The sequence below is a fragment of the Camelus bactrianus genome, chromosome 13 (genome assembly GCF_048773025.1).
Source record: "Camelus bactrianus isolate YW-2024 breed Bactrian camel chromosome 13, ASM4877302v1, whole genome shotgun sequence".
Classification (NCBI taxonomy): Eukaryota; Metazoa; Chordata; class Mammalia; order Artiodactyla; family Camelidae; genus Camelus; species Camelus bactrianus.
In genome coordinates this window covers 33,401,548-33,415,954 of record NC_133551.1, presented here as the reverse complement: position 1 = coordinate 33,415,954, position 14,407 = coordinate 33,401,548, and the positions used below count along the sequence as shown (strand labels likewise).

The 14,407-nt window shown below is 37.5% G+C and overlaps 1 protein-coding gene across 2 annotated transcripts; it reads left to right on the top strand.

Annotated features, from left to right (window-relative positions):
* The first annotated feature begins 1,254 nt into the window (after positions 1–1,254).
* On the top strand, positions 1,255–13,008 carry USP1 (ubiquitin specific peptidase 1). 2 transcript variants are annotated; one of them, XM_074376360.1, is made up of 10 exons: positions 1,255–1,920; positions 2,563–2,671; positions 4,051–4,289; positions 5,580–5,700; positions 6,254–6,358; positions 6,899–7,059; positions 8,124–8,809; positions 9,492–9,662; positions 10,334–10,535; positions 11,515–13,008. In XM_074376360.1, the coding sequence occupies exons 3-10, from the start codon at positions 4,120–4,122 to the stop codon at positions 12,248–12,250; spliced, it is 2,352 nt and encodes a 783-aa protein (XP_074232461.1). In that variant the 5' UTR covers positions 1,255–1,920; positions 2,563–2,671; positions 4,051–4,119; the 3' UTR covers positions 12,251–13,008. The 2 variants fall into 2 exon arrangements, with proteins under 2 accessions (XP_074232461.1, XP_074232460.1); XM_074376359.1 differs by lacking the exon at positions 2,563–2,671 and having other exon boundaries at positions 1,256–1,920.
* Positions 13,009–14,407: the final 1,399 nt, after the last annotated feature.

Below are 14,407 nucleotides of genomic sequence, written 5' to 3'. Positions count from 1 at the left end.
CCTGCCCATGTCACTCATCTCTTTTCCCACATAAATCACACGTAGGCTCATGTGCTCTAAGCACCCTGGGCTCCGTGCTTCCTTCCAGAACAGAAGCCTGAGGACTTTTGTAACTTGCCATTCTCCCTGCCTGAACTTAGCTGCACTTTCATTCAGCTATCTCCTCAAATGTCAGACTATACTACCTAAAACAGCACACTCCTTATTTCCTTTCCCTATAACTCGTATTATTTTATATCATTTTAGTTTAACATCTACCCTCTTTGGAATGTAAAGTCCCTTTGGAGCAGGGAATGTATTTCATTCACACCGTATCCTTAGCGCCTGGGAGAATGCACATATGAGGCATATAAAAACATGCTTAATTAAATGAGTTTGTACTGAACTTATCCTGTTTAACTGCCATCCTTGCTTTGAGGTCACCTCACCAAGGCAAACATACACAGACGGAAGCAGAAAGCAGCGGAGCCTGTTAGTAAGGCGCGCGCAGGAACCCTCTGCAGCTTCCCCAGCCAGAGCTGGGCCTTAAGAATGCTCTTTCGTTTCCTTGTCCGGCCGGGAAGGGCAAAGGGTAAACGGGAGAAAATGAGGCGTGGAGGGGCTGAGAAAGGAGCCTCAGCTCTGCAGTGCTCGGTCGAGAATCTATTGTTACCATGGCGGCGCTTGTTTTTACTGGATGGCCCGGGGGCTGGGGCTGCGATTCCGTACCGAAAGCGCAAGCCAGGAGCAGCCAGCAAAGCGGTCAGCCATTTTCCGAAACTAGTCTCCCGGGTAACCCCCGCCCGAGTGTGTACGCATGAATCGAGGGCGGGACTTATTGTGAGGGCCTCGCTCGGGAAACCGCACCCTCGCTGGCGTCCCACCTTCGAGGATTCACAAAACGCAGAGCAAGATTTAACAGTCCGCGGCGAAAGCGCGCACTCGAGCGCCAATGAGAGCGGAAGGAGGTGAACCGCTCCAGAGGAGCACTCTGTCTGTACAACAATGATTGGCTGGAGCCTTCCTCCCTTCTTCTTGGTATTGGCTGGACTGCCTTTCCCCGCCTACTCCGTTGGCTTTTTGCCTATGTACTTCTGATTGGCTCCTCCTAGGCTGCGGGGGGCAGGATTTGGGGATTGTTCGTTACGGATTGGTGGATTTGAGCACCTGGCGTCTCCTTCTCAAGCAAGGCGCCCGTCCCATTTTTTTTTCTCTGTCCCGTCTCCCGACCCGTACGCTTTTCCCTCAACTCGCGCGCACGAATGGTTAAAAAAAAGGGTGTGAGGCTCGAGCCCGCCAGCCAGGCCTCTAGCTCCTAGCGCGCGCCCTCAGCGAGGACCCGCGCGGGCTGCCCGTGACGCTGCCTGCGCTGTTTGAAACTGCAGAACCCGTTAGGAGCTTGGGGCAACTACTGTTCCAGCTAGTTCCGGAGCCCGTACGTGCCAGGGGAGCGAGTGGCCGTCGCGAGGGGGCTCCGGACTTTCGTGTCTCCGCAGCGCGGAGACTAGAACCGGCACTTTCGTAGGACGCCACCTCCAATCGCAGCGCTGGCGCGGGCGGAGGCTAAAACACGGGGGTCCTGAGACTCAGGAAAACGCGCCAAGTTCCCGTCGGTGGTGGAGTGGGGAAGACCCTAGCGGTTCGGGCGCCGGGCAATCGAGGTTGCTCCTGGCGCTCCCTGCCGTCCCGGGGCGGGGGCGGGCGCGGGCAGGCGCCGCTCCGGGGATGTAGTTGGTGCCGGCGCCAGGCAGGACGGAGCGGCAGCCCGGATTCCCGCTTTTGAGCGAATGGTCACTCCCCCGCGGGGGAGGGCGATCCGACCAGCTTTTGCTTGGGCCGGGGGCCCCGCGGGCTCGGGGCAGGGCTCACCTGTCGCATCCACACACTCCCCGATTGGACTCGCCGGCGTCACCGCCGCGGACCTCTTTGGGCCATGACCAGGTAAGGAGGGCCTGGAGAGGAGGGGCCGGGGCCGGGGCAAGTTCGGCGGGCGCCGGAGGGGGCCGCGGGGAGGACCCCCGGCTCCTTTGGTGCTGCGCCCTCGCCGAGCTGCCAGCGGAGCCCTCTGTGCCCCGGGAGGGGCACCCCCTCCTGCTGCCGCCGGGGACTCGAGGCAGGTGCTGGCCGGGCATAAATAGGCCAACTCCACCGGCGAAGGGGCCCGGAGCGGCGGGTCCGCTTGCGGACGCCACCCGCCGGCCTCCCTCCCAGCCCATACCGCCTTTGACGGGCACGGACATCAGCACCATCCCGTCTTTTTTTCACTTTCTTTTCCGTTCCTAGAGTGCGCGGGGTAGGGAGGAGAAATGCTTTCACTCACGTTATCCTGTGTCGGTGATTGCTACATTTTACCGCGCAGCTTAACTTTAACTTTTCTACAAGTATTTAGAACGCCACGTGTCTTAAACCTTTGTCAAGGATATTATCCTTGTTTTACATTTTTTGTGAAAAGTTGGAATTAAGTCGTGCCTTGTTATAAAGGAAAAAACTTAAAACTAATGAGACTTAAAAGTGTTTACATTGTCGTTTGTTCAAGAACATCTAACTTTCGATTTATTGTGTTTTCTGCGAAACTTGATTTAGATTTATGGGAGAAACATTTTTGAGGTAACAACCCACAGTGATAAGAACAGCCAGGAGCAAGAACCGGTATAGCATCAGATACGGCACCTGATAAAATGTTATATTTTAGGTAATGTTGAATGTTTAATTATTGCTTTGAGGAGCCTTGAGGGTTGGTTTATTAATTAGGATTAATACTGTAACTTCAGCTGCTTGGTCATTTTTTTCTTATATTTACTGAAGTCTGGTTACTCTGTCTCTTAGTCCAGTTTATGACAGTCTAGTTTTTGTCATTAGAATTGGCTCCTAAGAAAACCCTTTTTCAGGAATCACTGATGCTTAGAGATCCCTGGCACCTTAGTGCAGGCTGGTTTATCATTCGCAATAGCATTTCATCGGTAGCATTAAGTGGCCAGGGCAGTAAATTGAGTTGGAGAGCTCATGGGGAAATTGGTCGGCTTTCCAGGTATTCCTGAGTTGTCTCAAAAAGGTGGTTTCCGTGCTAAGTTCAGTGTTGTCAATTCTCAGATCAGGTGCAGCGGAGTGGAATGCTTATTAAGGACGGAATTTAGTTCATCCTGTTACTCTACCTATATTTGAAAGTCATTGCTGAACTTTCGGACTCAAGTAATTTTCTGGTAATACTCCAGTCAGATATTTGTCCCCAGGTAATCCTCATGAAAAATAGAAGTGAATTGTAAAATAACTACCAAAAACACAGCCCTTTTTTTAAATCCAAAATTTGTTTTAAAACGGAAGAAAGTTTGCACAAGACAAAATCAAATCATCTTTTTTCCCTACTTAACGGCAGTATTTTAAAAAATCCTATTGTTTAAAAAAATGTTTCAGAAAATCAGTACATTGTGGCTTCTAGCGCTTAAGAACTTGATATACACAAAGTATAGCAGTTTTTTTACACCATTATCTCACCTTTGCATATGGTTTATTGCTTTTCACACAAGTTTTTAGGTGTAAGCTTAACATCAGATCTGTGCCTTTTCTTGTGTGCAAATTATACTTTAAATATATTTTTAGAGACTTTATTTCACGTGTTCATATTAATAACTAGAAAAAGCCTTGGAAGGAGATCTTAGTCACTTACAGCACTCCTTTGACTTTCCCATTCATCCCTCTGTTTCTTACCTCCTACTTTAGAGTTAGAGATGGTATTTGCTCAGTGTTTTCTGAATGAACTGATACATAATAGTTTTTAATTTAATATTTCTTTACTATAGGTCTCCTACTAAAATGGGGTATTTTGTGATAGACTAATAAAAGTTAAGTATCTGATTTTTTGGGTTATTTAAGAAAGTTAAGGACAAATGGCAAGCTCCTTCATTTAAGCGACAAACCTTGAGTGCCTGTTATTGCCAGGCATTTGGTTTTGGTTTTCAAATATGAAGTTTTATAATTAGTACCATTCCTTGGTAAATTTGTTTTCAGAAATGGTGATTTTATTGCCTACAGCTGATAACTGAAAACTAATAACTTTTTCTTTGTGATTAACAGATATGATTGGTGATTACAAGGTCCTTGTATAAATTAATTCTTGTCAACTCCTTGGGATTTGAAGAGAAAATGCCTGGTGTCATACCTAGTGAAAGTAATGGGCTTTCAAGAGGTAGTCCATCAAAAAAAAATAGACTTTCCTTGAAGTTTTTCCAGAAAAAGGAAACCAAGAGAGCCTTAGATTTCACGGATTCTCAAGAAAATGAAGAAAAAGCTTCTGAATATAGAGGATCTGAAATGTATGTATGTTATTTTAAGTATATTTCTGTACTTTTAAAATTATGCATCAGTGGAAGAGCAGTGAACTGGATTGATATCTACAGACATGGTGACCTGATAGTCCATAGAGGCAAAACAAACAAAAACCTAAAGCCCCATTAGAGAGGCAAGTCTAGCAGTGTAGTCAGTAAAACTGGTGGTTCCCCACATCTATACATCTATAATGTTAACTCATTTAAACTGCTCAGCAGGTGACTTGGAGAAATACTCATTTACTAAAATTATTTTTCAATTTAAACTTGTTTGTAGTGCAGCACATTTTGTGTAAGACTAAAGAAATTTGTGGGGGTTTTTTTGCTCAGAAGACTTGACAGTTACCTGACATAGTTAAACTTTGTAGTCATACCTATTGGGGGTGTACAGTTGCAAATTATTCGAGGTGTACAATTGCAAATTATATTTAAAATAATCTTAGATGCTTTTGATGCAAATAAATCTTTCAGTGGCTGAAAAGAAATGAGAACAAGATGGAATACTTTATTCCACCAAGAGTTGCTCTAGCTGGAGTCCACACTTGCTCCTTCAACACATAAGCAGTCTGCTGTATGACTAAAGTAGATTCGGTCTCCTTTGTAATTTAGTAATATTTACCAATAATCAGTTTAGGAGATTGTGTTTGAACCTTTTGTTCACCAGCAATCATGCCAATAAACACTTGGAGGTATTAGAGTAATAGCTGGCAACTGTAAAACAAATAAAAATGCTGTGAGGACTGTTGTTAAACTGAGGTAAAAGTATTGTAAACTTGAACAATTCATTTTTAAGTGAAGGATAGCTATATAATTATCTTCATAGACTCTGTTTCCTCTTAATCTCTTTTTAACGGAACCTGACTTAGTGCAGCCTCTCCCAAGTATTGTCATAGATTATTCCCAGGTTTCTATTCAGAGTTAACTACTTGATTAAAATGTCAGGTTGGCTTAACAAATCACAGTACCAGTTCTGCAATTTTCTGCTCTGTAAAGTGGGATTAACAGCCCTTTAATGGAATTGCTTTGATGCTTGTTGAGTAAAACAGTATTTTTAAAGTACTTGTAAAACTTTTACTCTGGGTGTATAGCAATTTTTGCACTTGAACAGATTTTTTCTCTTAAAGTGTCATCTGAATTTCAGAGGGTACAACTTTTGGAAAAAGACTAAATATAAGGAAGTAATATTTCCATTATTACTTATTACTTCCATTACTACAATCTTAAATCTTTGTTTAACAATCTACTTCAGTATGCCTTTCTCCCTTCTGTACTTAATAGTGATCAAGTTGTTCCTGCAGCACAGTCCTCACCTATAAACTGTGAGAAGAGAGAAAACTTGTTACCATTTGTGGGATTGAATAATCTTGGCAATACTTGTTATCTTAATAGTATACTTCAGGTAAGTTGTTTTGCTATATAAATACAAACTTTAGTAGGCAAAGAATGATGTAACATTTAATGTCTTCTGAGAATTTCAGGTTATTGGAAGAGTTCAATTGTCCTTACTGTCTTGCTTTTGACTGTAAATAAGCCAGAATGGAGTAAAATAATCATGATTCTAAACTGCATGTTACAAACGCCCTTTGGGGTAAGAGAAAGTGATAAATAAAATTAGGATAGCAAAATTGAGTAGACCTTGGTTAAACTGAAGATGCCAAACCTTTAGTTTTTCTGCCTGATTCCTCATGCTATTGTTGTATGTATTTTAACCCTAGGAACCATATCTGTTTTATGTGTACCCTTGTATCTGGTCAGGCTCTGCTGTGGTGCCACTGAGGGGAAGAAGATAGTAGGCTACTATAATGAAATACAGACCAATTTTGGACACCAATCTTAATATAAAAATTTTAAATAATGCACATTTAAACATGCTCCACAAAAAGCATGATAGTGTTTTAATGATTTTTAAGTATGTTGTTTGTTCAGTAAACACATAATCTCACATTTTATAGGTATTATATTTTTGTCCTGGTTTTAAATCTGGAGTGAAGCACTTATTTAATATTATTTCAAGGAAGAAAGAAGCCCTAAAAGATGAAGCCAATCAAAAAGATAAGGTAAAAAATAAAATTAATGGAAATTCACTTGCTTAGAAATAGATACAACAGGATTTGGGAAGATGACAAAAACTCTTAAACTGAATCTGAGAATTGAAGTTTTCATTATCTTACGTTGTCAGAAAGGCAGTTATTTTTCATTGTGCAGTAGCTAACTAAATTATCCCCTTTTGTAGAGTGTTTTCTTCAGTTCTTTAATTTGTTTACTATTCAACATTGTCATTTGTATACTGCCATCACAATTTATCATATTTTTACCCCGTTATTTATCTATTTTTTCAAATTGATTCATTCTTAACATTTAAGTAAATTTTAAGAAACCTGTGAGTTACATTATTATAAAATCATTATCACCCACATAATAGAAAGTAACCAAAACTACTGTTAAAATTTTTAAGTTTATTTGTATACCCCCATAAAATTAGTGTTATGAAATTAAATTTAGAGAAACTGGTATTGTATAGTGAGACAAAGACAGGAGGGGAGAAGGTACTTAATTTGTTCATAAATAAAAATATTGGCTTGTGTGTTTCTTGACAGGGAAATTGCAAAGAAGATTCTTTGGCAAGTTATGAACTAATATGCAGCTTACAGTCCTTGATCATTTCAGTTGAACAGCTTCAGGCTAGTTTTCTCTTAAATCCGGAGAAATATACTGATGAACTTGCTACTCAGCCAAGGCGACTGCTTAACACACTCAGGTATAGCCTGTTACATAATTTTAAGATTCTAATTCTTTGGAAGAGAGAGATAATGTGAACAAGTGGGGTGAATAAAGGGCAAGGAAAATCGAAACTACAGATCTACAATCCTTAATATCCCAGAGGCTCAAAACCTGGAAATGTTTTCTTAAGATTGTTTATAAATTTCATTAGATCTGAATTTGTATGAGGCTGTTTATAGTCTTTATTCATATTTATCTGTAATGCAGATATTCCTACACTTTCCTGTAGAAGTAGTAATGAGTGTAATTATGGGATACTGTCCCCATCGTGTTGGCAATACATATTTTACTCTGCCATATTGTCTATTTTAATCTAAAAATTTCTGAATTATCAAATATATTTGGTACTAAGGATTTCAGGTTAGGAATTATATAGCTATATGTTCAGAATATTCACAAGAACTGTAAATTCCAAATATTCTATTTTTGTTTGTGCTTAGAAGAGAACTAGTAGTTAACTGGACTAGATTTGTGTATTGTCTTAAAAAATGAAATTTTATTCTATATATAAAAAAGTCTTATTTAAAATATTAAAAGGCTTAAGTCTTTAAAATGATTTAATCATTTAGTTTAGGAATAGATTGAAATGTAATACATTGTCGTACATTTGTTAAGGGGCAGAATAGTGTGGCCAGGAGCAGGTTTGAATCCTGGCTTTGCCTCTCTATGACCTTGAGCAAGTTACCTTATCTGTATAAATAGTGGTGATAGTAATACTTCATAGTGTTATCATGAGAATTATGTTATACATATAATATAAAAAGCATTTTGACTAAAACTTGGACATAGTAAGCACTATGTACATATTAGCTATTATTAACAATATTTAGAAGATCAGAGTATCTGATAAAGAAAATGAGGTTAAATTTGTTTTCTTTAGTTACAAGTTTAGGTAAGTTTCAAACTAGTAGCTGAGTAAATGTTTTTGGGCTTTTAAAATAATTTATGATATCCCTATAAATGAGTTCATTTCTGTATAGAAAGGTTTTTTTTATTGTATCTTCAAAACTAGAATAGATGAATGGAAATTTTTATTTATAGGGAACTCAACCCTATGTATGAAGGATATCTACAGCATGATGCACAGGAAGTATTACAGTGTATTTTGGGAAACATTCAAGAAACATGCCAACTCCTAAAAAAAGAAGAAGTAAAAAATGTGGCAGAGTTATCTACTAAGGTAGAAGAAAAAGAACAGAAAGAGGAAGTAAGTGGTAATAACAGCACGGAGGTGGACAATGTGAGGCATTCTGAAGATTTTAAAGAAAAACTCCCAAAAGGAAGTGGGAAAAGAAAAAGTGACACTGAATTTGGTAGCATGAAGAAAAAAGTCAAAGTCTCCAAGGATCACCAGTCATTGGAAGAAAACCAGAGACAAACCAGATCAAAAAGAAAAGCTACAGGTGACACATTAGAGATTCCTCCTAAAATAATCCCCAAGTACCTCTCTGAAAGTGAGAGTGCAAGAGCCTCACAAAAGAAATCAAGAGTTAAAATAAATTGGTTAAAGTCTGCAACTAAGCAACCCAGCATTCTTTCTAAATTCTGTAGTCTGGGGAAAATAACCACCAACCAAGGATCCAAAGGACAGTCTGAAGAAAATGAATATGATCTTGAAGAGGACTTGGGGAATTGTGAAAATGACACAGCTAATGGTTGTGAACTTGAATCTCCAGGGAATAATGTTATGCCCATTAATGTTAATGAAGTTAAGCCCATAAACAAAGGTCAGTAATAATTTATTCTTGGACATTGATAGGTTAGGAGGATTAACAACTGCAGAATTGGAATTTTCTTTTTAGATACATGTGCAGTATAATATCTGACTAATGTTTTAAGAGAAATTTAACAGTATGAACTGGTGTCTTAAGCACTATGCTCATGTATTTTGTGTGTGTATATAAACCTCAGTAGTCTTAAGGTAATAGTAATTCATGTTTATAAACTAGAAGAGTTTAATACATATTAATAGAAGGAGAATATTTTACCCTCTTACATATGAAGTATTTGACAATTCATGAAGGAAATTGCATTTAGCAAAATGCAATTTTAAAGTAGAGAACTAAGTAGTTACACCATACCTGAACTGGATTTCTACCTAGTTTTGTACAGATCTCAGGGGAAATGTGTAGATTGACATGGTTAATGATTTTACCAAAAGTGTCATCCTTTGGGGTGTCTTTGGGAAGGGAGTTAAGACAATTGTGTGAAACTTTTTTAGAGAGAACAGCAATTTATATTCGAAATTATCGTTATAGGGAATGTGTATTTCATGAATAAGTCACCTAATAAGCGAGCTGAGATATGGAAATCAGCCTTTTATTCATGATCTGCTTTAAGTGGATTAATGGTTATTTGGGCTGTGCTGAAAACCTCATCTATATAGATTGTTTTTCTTTTTTGTTTTAGGCACAGAGCAAATTGGTTTTGAGCTAGTGGAGAAATTATTTCAAGGTCAGCTGGTATTAAGAACTCGTTGCTTGGAATGTGAAAGTTTAACAGAAAGAAGAGAAGATTTTCAAGACATCAGTGTACCAGTACAAGAAGATGAGCTTTCCAAAGCTGAGGAGAGTTCTGAAAGTAAGCAAAATTGGAGTCTTGTATGGACCATGGGATAATTAGTTTTCTTCAATAAAACAGACTAATACGTAGCTTGTATAATTATTGAGAAAAAAGCTGGCTCTTAGTGTCTTTGGTATAATAAAAATCTTTCTGCTTATATAGCTTCATTTGCTAATAGTTAACAGCATTGGGGAAATTGTGGCATCTTTATTTTGATGTGTAGAGTATTGTTATAATGAGAAAGCGAAATGCTTTAAGTAAGTTAATTTTGGGGTGCCTCAGTCTCTCAGAGCTACTGATATTTTTGTTAACACAATATTTGAGCCACTGTTTTGTCAGTATAAACTACAAAAAGTCTGGTAATGTCATGGGAAGTTGATCATGAGACTGGTTTACCTATTCAGATATTGTTGGCTTTTAAATATAAACTAAAGAGACTAGGGTTATCTTGATTTTGCTGTCCCTGTCACCTCAGTATTTTTTGGCTGAGCAGATATTTATATTTAAAGGTATGTGCACTGTTGAGGATGAACTTCTGGTGAGGGTTTCTGAAAATAAAAAAAAATAGTTATTTGGGAAGGATTAGTCAATTGAAATTACATGCTAATTTTGAACATGGAACTTTGTAGCTTAAGTTTTAAATTTCTGGGAGATTTTTCATTTGCAAGTGAAAGGATTCTCTTATGTAGTTTCTCCAGAGCCCAAAACAGAAATGAAGACCCTGAGATGGGCAATTTCACAGTTTGCTTCGGTGGAGAGGATTGTAGGAGAAGATAAATATTTCTGTGAAAATTGTCATCATTATACTGAAGCTGAACGAAGTCTTTTGTTTGACAAAATGCCTGAAGTTATAACTATTCATTTGAAGTGCTTTGCGGCTAGTGGCCTGGAGTGAGTATTATAAAGTTTTGTTCAAAATACTATAATAGTAACAAAATAGTATAATAGAAACTATTGAAATAAAGTAATTTATAAAGATTGCCTTCGAAAAGTTTGTTCTCTTATTAACAGTTTCCCTGTAAAAACGCAGCCGCTTAAATCCTTTTGGTATGAATGCGTGTTCTATAATTTGTTCATACATCTTTTCATTTTCATTCCTTATTGGATAGTTTTAGTTGAATTAATAAAATAGGGAATAAATTTTATATACATCAAGTTTTTATTTGAGGGGAGAAAAAAGCCAAAATTAGTTTAAGGTAAGCTGGGAAATCAAACTAGTCTTTGAACAAACTAGTTTTTGAGCAATTTGAGAGATTATTCTGTAGCTCAAAATTTAATTATCTAAAAGCAATTAAATAATAAATATAAAAATGCCAATTACATTTTGAATGGTCTCTGACTTTTTCTGGCATGTATATATGGTGTCATTGTAGATTTTATTCCTTCCTATATTAATGAATTGTTTGAAATTACATGAGAGCTTCCCAGTGGCTCACCACACATTTTATTATGCCAGAAGATGACATACAATTATTTCTTTCAGTGGACTTTTTCTTCGCTATAGTACTATTTTTTTTTTTTTTTTGGTCCCCAAATCTTGGTTAGAGGCAGACTTCACAATAAAATGACTTAACTTCAAAATCCTTTACATTTTATTAAGTGTTTTTAAAATGCTACTTATTTTCTTACTGCATAAAATTAGGAAAATAAAATTGAGGGAAAGTGCCATATATCCTTCACAGAAACACCTGAATATTAGTATTTATTTTAGTATTTTTTCTTCAGTGTAAATATATAAAATTGAGGACTTGTTTTTATTGTGAGCACTAAATATTAAGGGTTCATTCAGATTTTTACTTGGTTTCACACTGGTTGTAAAATGGAATATATATAAAATGAAATCCTACAAAGCCTTTTTTTTCTTCCAAAGGTTTGATTGTTACGGTGGTGGACTTTCCAAGATCAACACCCCTTTACTGACACCTCTTAAATTGTCACTAGAAGAATGGAGCACAAAGCCAACCAACGACAGCTATGGATTATTTGCGGTTGTGATGCATAGTGGCATTACCATCAGTAGTGGGCATTATACTGCTTCTGTTAAAGTCACTGACCTTAACAGTTTAGAATTAGATAAGGAAAATTTTGTGGTCGACCAAATGTGTGAAATTGGTAAGCCAGAACCACTGAATGAGGAGGAAGCAAGGGGTGTGGTTGAAAATTATGACGATGAAGAAGTGTCAATTAGAGCCAGTGGAAATACACAGCCAAGTAAAGTTTTGAACAAAAAAAATGTAGAAGCTATTGGACTTCTTGGAGGACAAAAGAGTAAAGCAGATTATGAGTTGTACAACAAAGCATCTAATCCTGATAAAGCTGCCAGTACAGCATTGGCTGAAAATAGAAATTCTGAGGCTAATGGTACTAATGGGACCCATGAATCTGATAGAAACAAGGAATCCAGTGACCAAACAGGCATTAACATTAGTGGATTTGAGAACAAAATTTCATATGTAGTACAAAGCTTAAAGGAGTATGAGGGGAAGTGGTTGCTTTTTGATGATTCTGAAGTGAAAGTTACCGAAGAGAAGGACTTCCTGAATTCTCTTTCCCCTTCTACATCTCCTACATCTACTCCTTACTTGCTATTTTATAAGAAATTATAGAGTGAGTGTATTTTCCTTGTGTATATATTCAACAGACTTGGACAAACATTGGTACAACTGATGATATCAGAAGTCTTTAGCTTATCTTTTGAAGCTACTGGATATTGGTCTCTCTAGGCTTTTATATAAATAGTGAAATTTGAATTATTGAAAACCATGTTAATTTTTAGAATTCACTTCCTTAGTAGAGACTAGTGATGCATTAGCTTCTGGGAACAAACTTGTATAGGTTCTTAATTGAATTACTCAAAATGGAAGCATTTAAACACTTTTGAATTTACACCTATCTTTTGTGTTTGCTTTTTAAAATAAAGTGCTTGTATTTGTATCTCCATATTTTGGAGTAATTATCTACACGATGTTTATAGGTCCTGTGGGTTTTCAGCTAAGAAGCAGAATCTCATTTCAGTACATTTAGTTTTCTAAGTCATGAAGCCAGATCTTTGATGGGCTGTGTTAGAGGCACAAAGTCTGGATTATGTGTGTATTCACAATGGTGTACATTTTGTGCCTTGAATCAACTTTGAAAAGTGGCTCAGAAAACGTGGATAGTCAGTCCCCTTCTATCTTGACAAGGATTTTATATGTATTTATGAAGACTGTTCTGTACTCTAGTAAATCTTTTTGGGCGTGGACTACTTTGTGTCTCTTCACAGGCATACTCTGCATGGTCTGTATGCAGTACAACAAACTTAGAGGTATGACCTTAAATTTAACTTTTTAAAAACCAGGAGGTCAATAAATTTTAAACTGCGTAACTATGTATATAAATGCTTGAGCTTTTTTTTTTTACTTGCATATTTTTACCATAAATACAGCTGGGTTTTCAAAGAACAGAATATGTGTCTGTATTATATATTTATATATATACACACACACACACACATTATACATACATGTAAATAAACAGAAGAGAATAAACATGCATAATTACCTTTAATAATACTCAATATTTTCTGATAGTTGGAAGTGAAGAAATTTTCAAATAGGAGAAATTGAGCTTTGTCCATCCAGACTGTCATACTTAAAAGACGTTCACAGTCAAAACTGTTGTATTCTAGTTGTCCTTTAAAGTAGACATATAACGTTATGATATCCAAAACTGGAGAACTTAAAGATGAGGCTTTGGGCACACACAAAAACTTGTTGGTTAATTTTCATTTTAAACAGTATATTAAATTGGTAAATGATAGATTATGTTATGACTTGTTAAAGGGCATTCTTAGTTTTAAGATTAAAAATAATTCCAAAGAATATGTAAATATATTGGAATATCACTGCTACACCCCATTTCAACAAATGAGAGTATCTGTCAACTAATAAATTACATAGTTAAATAATGTCTTACAAATTCTTTCACAGGATGATGTGATACAAAATCACTAGTGGAACGTCTTAAAACTAACAGCCTGAACACTGCCCGTAAGCAGCAGCGGGAGTAGGAATCACTGATGGAACTTTTAAAATGAAACAGCCCTGAACACGACTCAAATGCGCTTCTAATGGGAGTAGTTCTAGTATAGAACCTGGGCCTCTGTAATCTCCAGAGACAGCCAAGGTTAGGAGCTAGCGTAGATTCCTGCTATGAGGAAGTTTATGTTTTAAGAAAACTGAAGTACATGGGAAGTTAGGAAGTGTTTTTAAGAGTAAGAGGAAGCCTCTTCTGACTCAAGTCAGATAATAGTATTGCATGATAATTGTATAAATCTTCAAGTTCTTGATAACTCACTGAGACAGGTGTGAAGTAATCCAAACTTATATACATGTAACCTTACGAGAAATGACCGAGGGATTATTTAATATTCTTCCCCCGACCCTGAAGAGGAAAGAGTATATATAGTACCTTTTTATTTCTTTTAAAGTTTCCTTTCTTGACTACTTGCCTTTCCTTATTGTTCATCTGGATCCTCTGTTCCCAAACATTTTTGAGGTTATGCCTTTCTGACTCCTTAGTTCACCCCTTTGGGGCCAACATTGTAGATGTACCTGAAAAACCTTTTTGTTATTGTCTGAATTGATGTGGTAAGAGGAATTTGAGATAATATTGCCTGTTAAAAAGGTAGGCTGGAGCAGGGGATATCAGCCATCACATCCATGCTCAGGAGAATCAGACATTTTTGAGACCTTTGTTTCCAACATCAACAACAATGAAGGCAC

Bases quoted from the DNA above. Each gene is read 5' to 3' on its own strand.
- USP1 (XM_074376360.1), top strand. From the start codon at position 4,120: ATGCCTGGTGTCATACCTAGTGAAAGTAATGGGCTTTCAAGAGGTAGT. The intron at 6,359-6,898 runs GTAAAAAATAAA...GTTTCTTGACAG, and splicing joins AAGCCAATCAAAAAGATAAG to GGAAATTGCAAAGAAGATTC. The intron at 7,060-8,123 runs GTATAGCCTGTT...TTTTATTTATAG, and splicing joins CGACTGCTTAACACACTCAG to GGAACTCAACCCTATGTATG.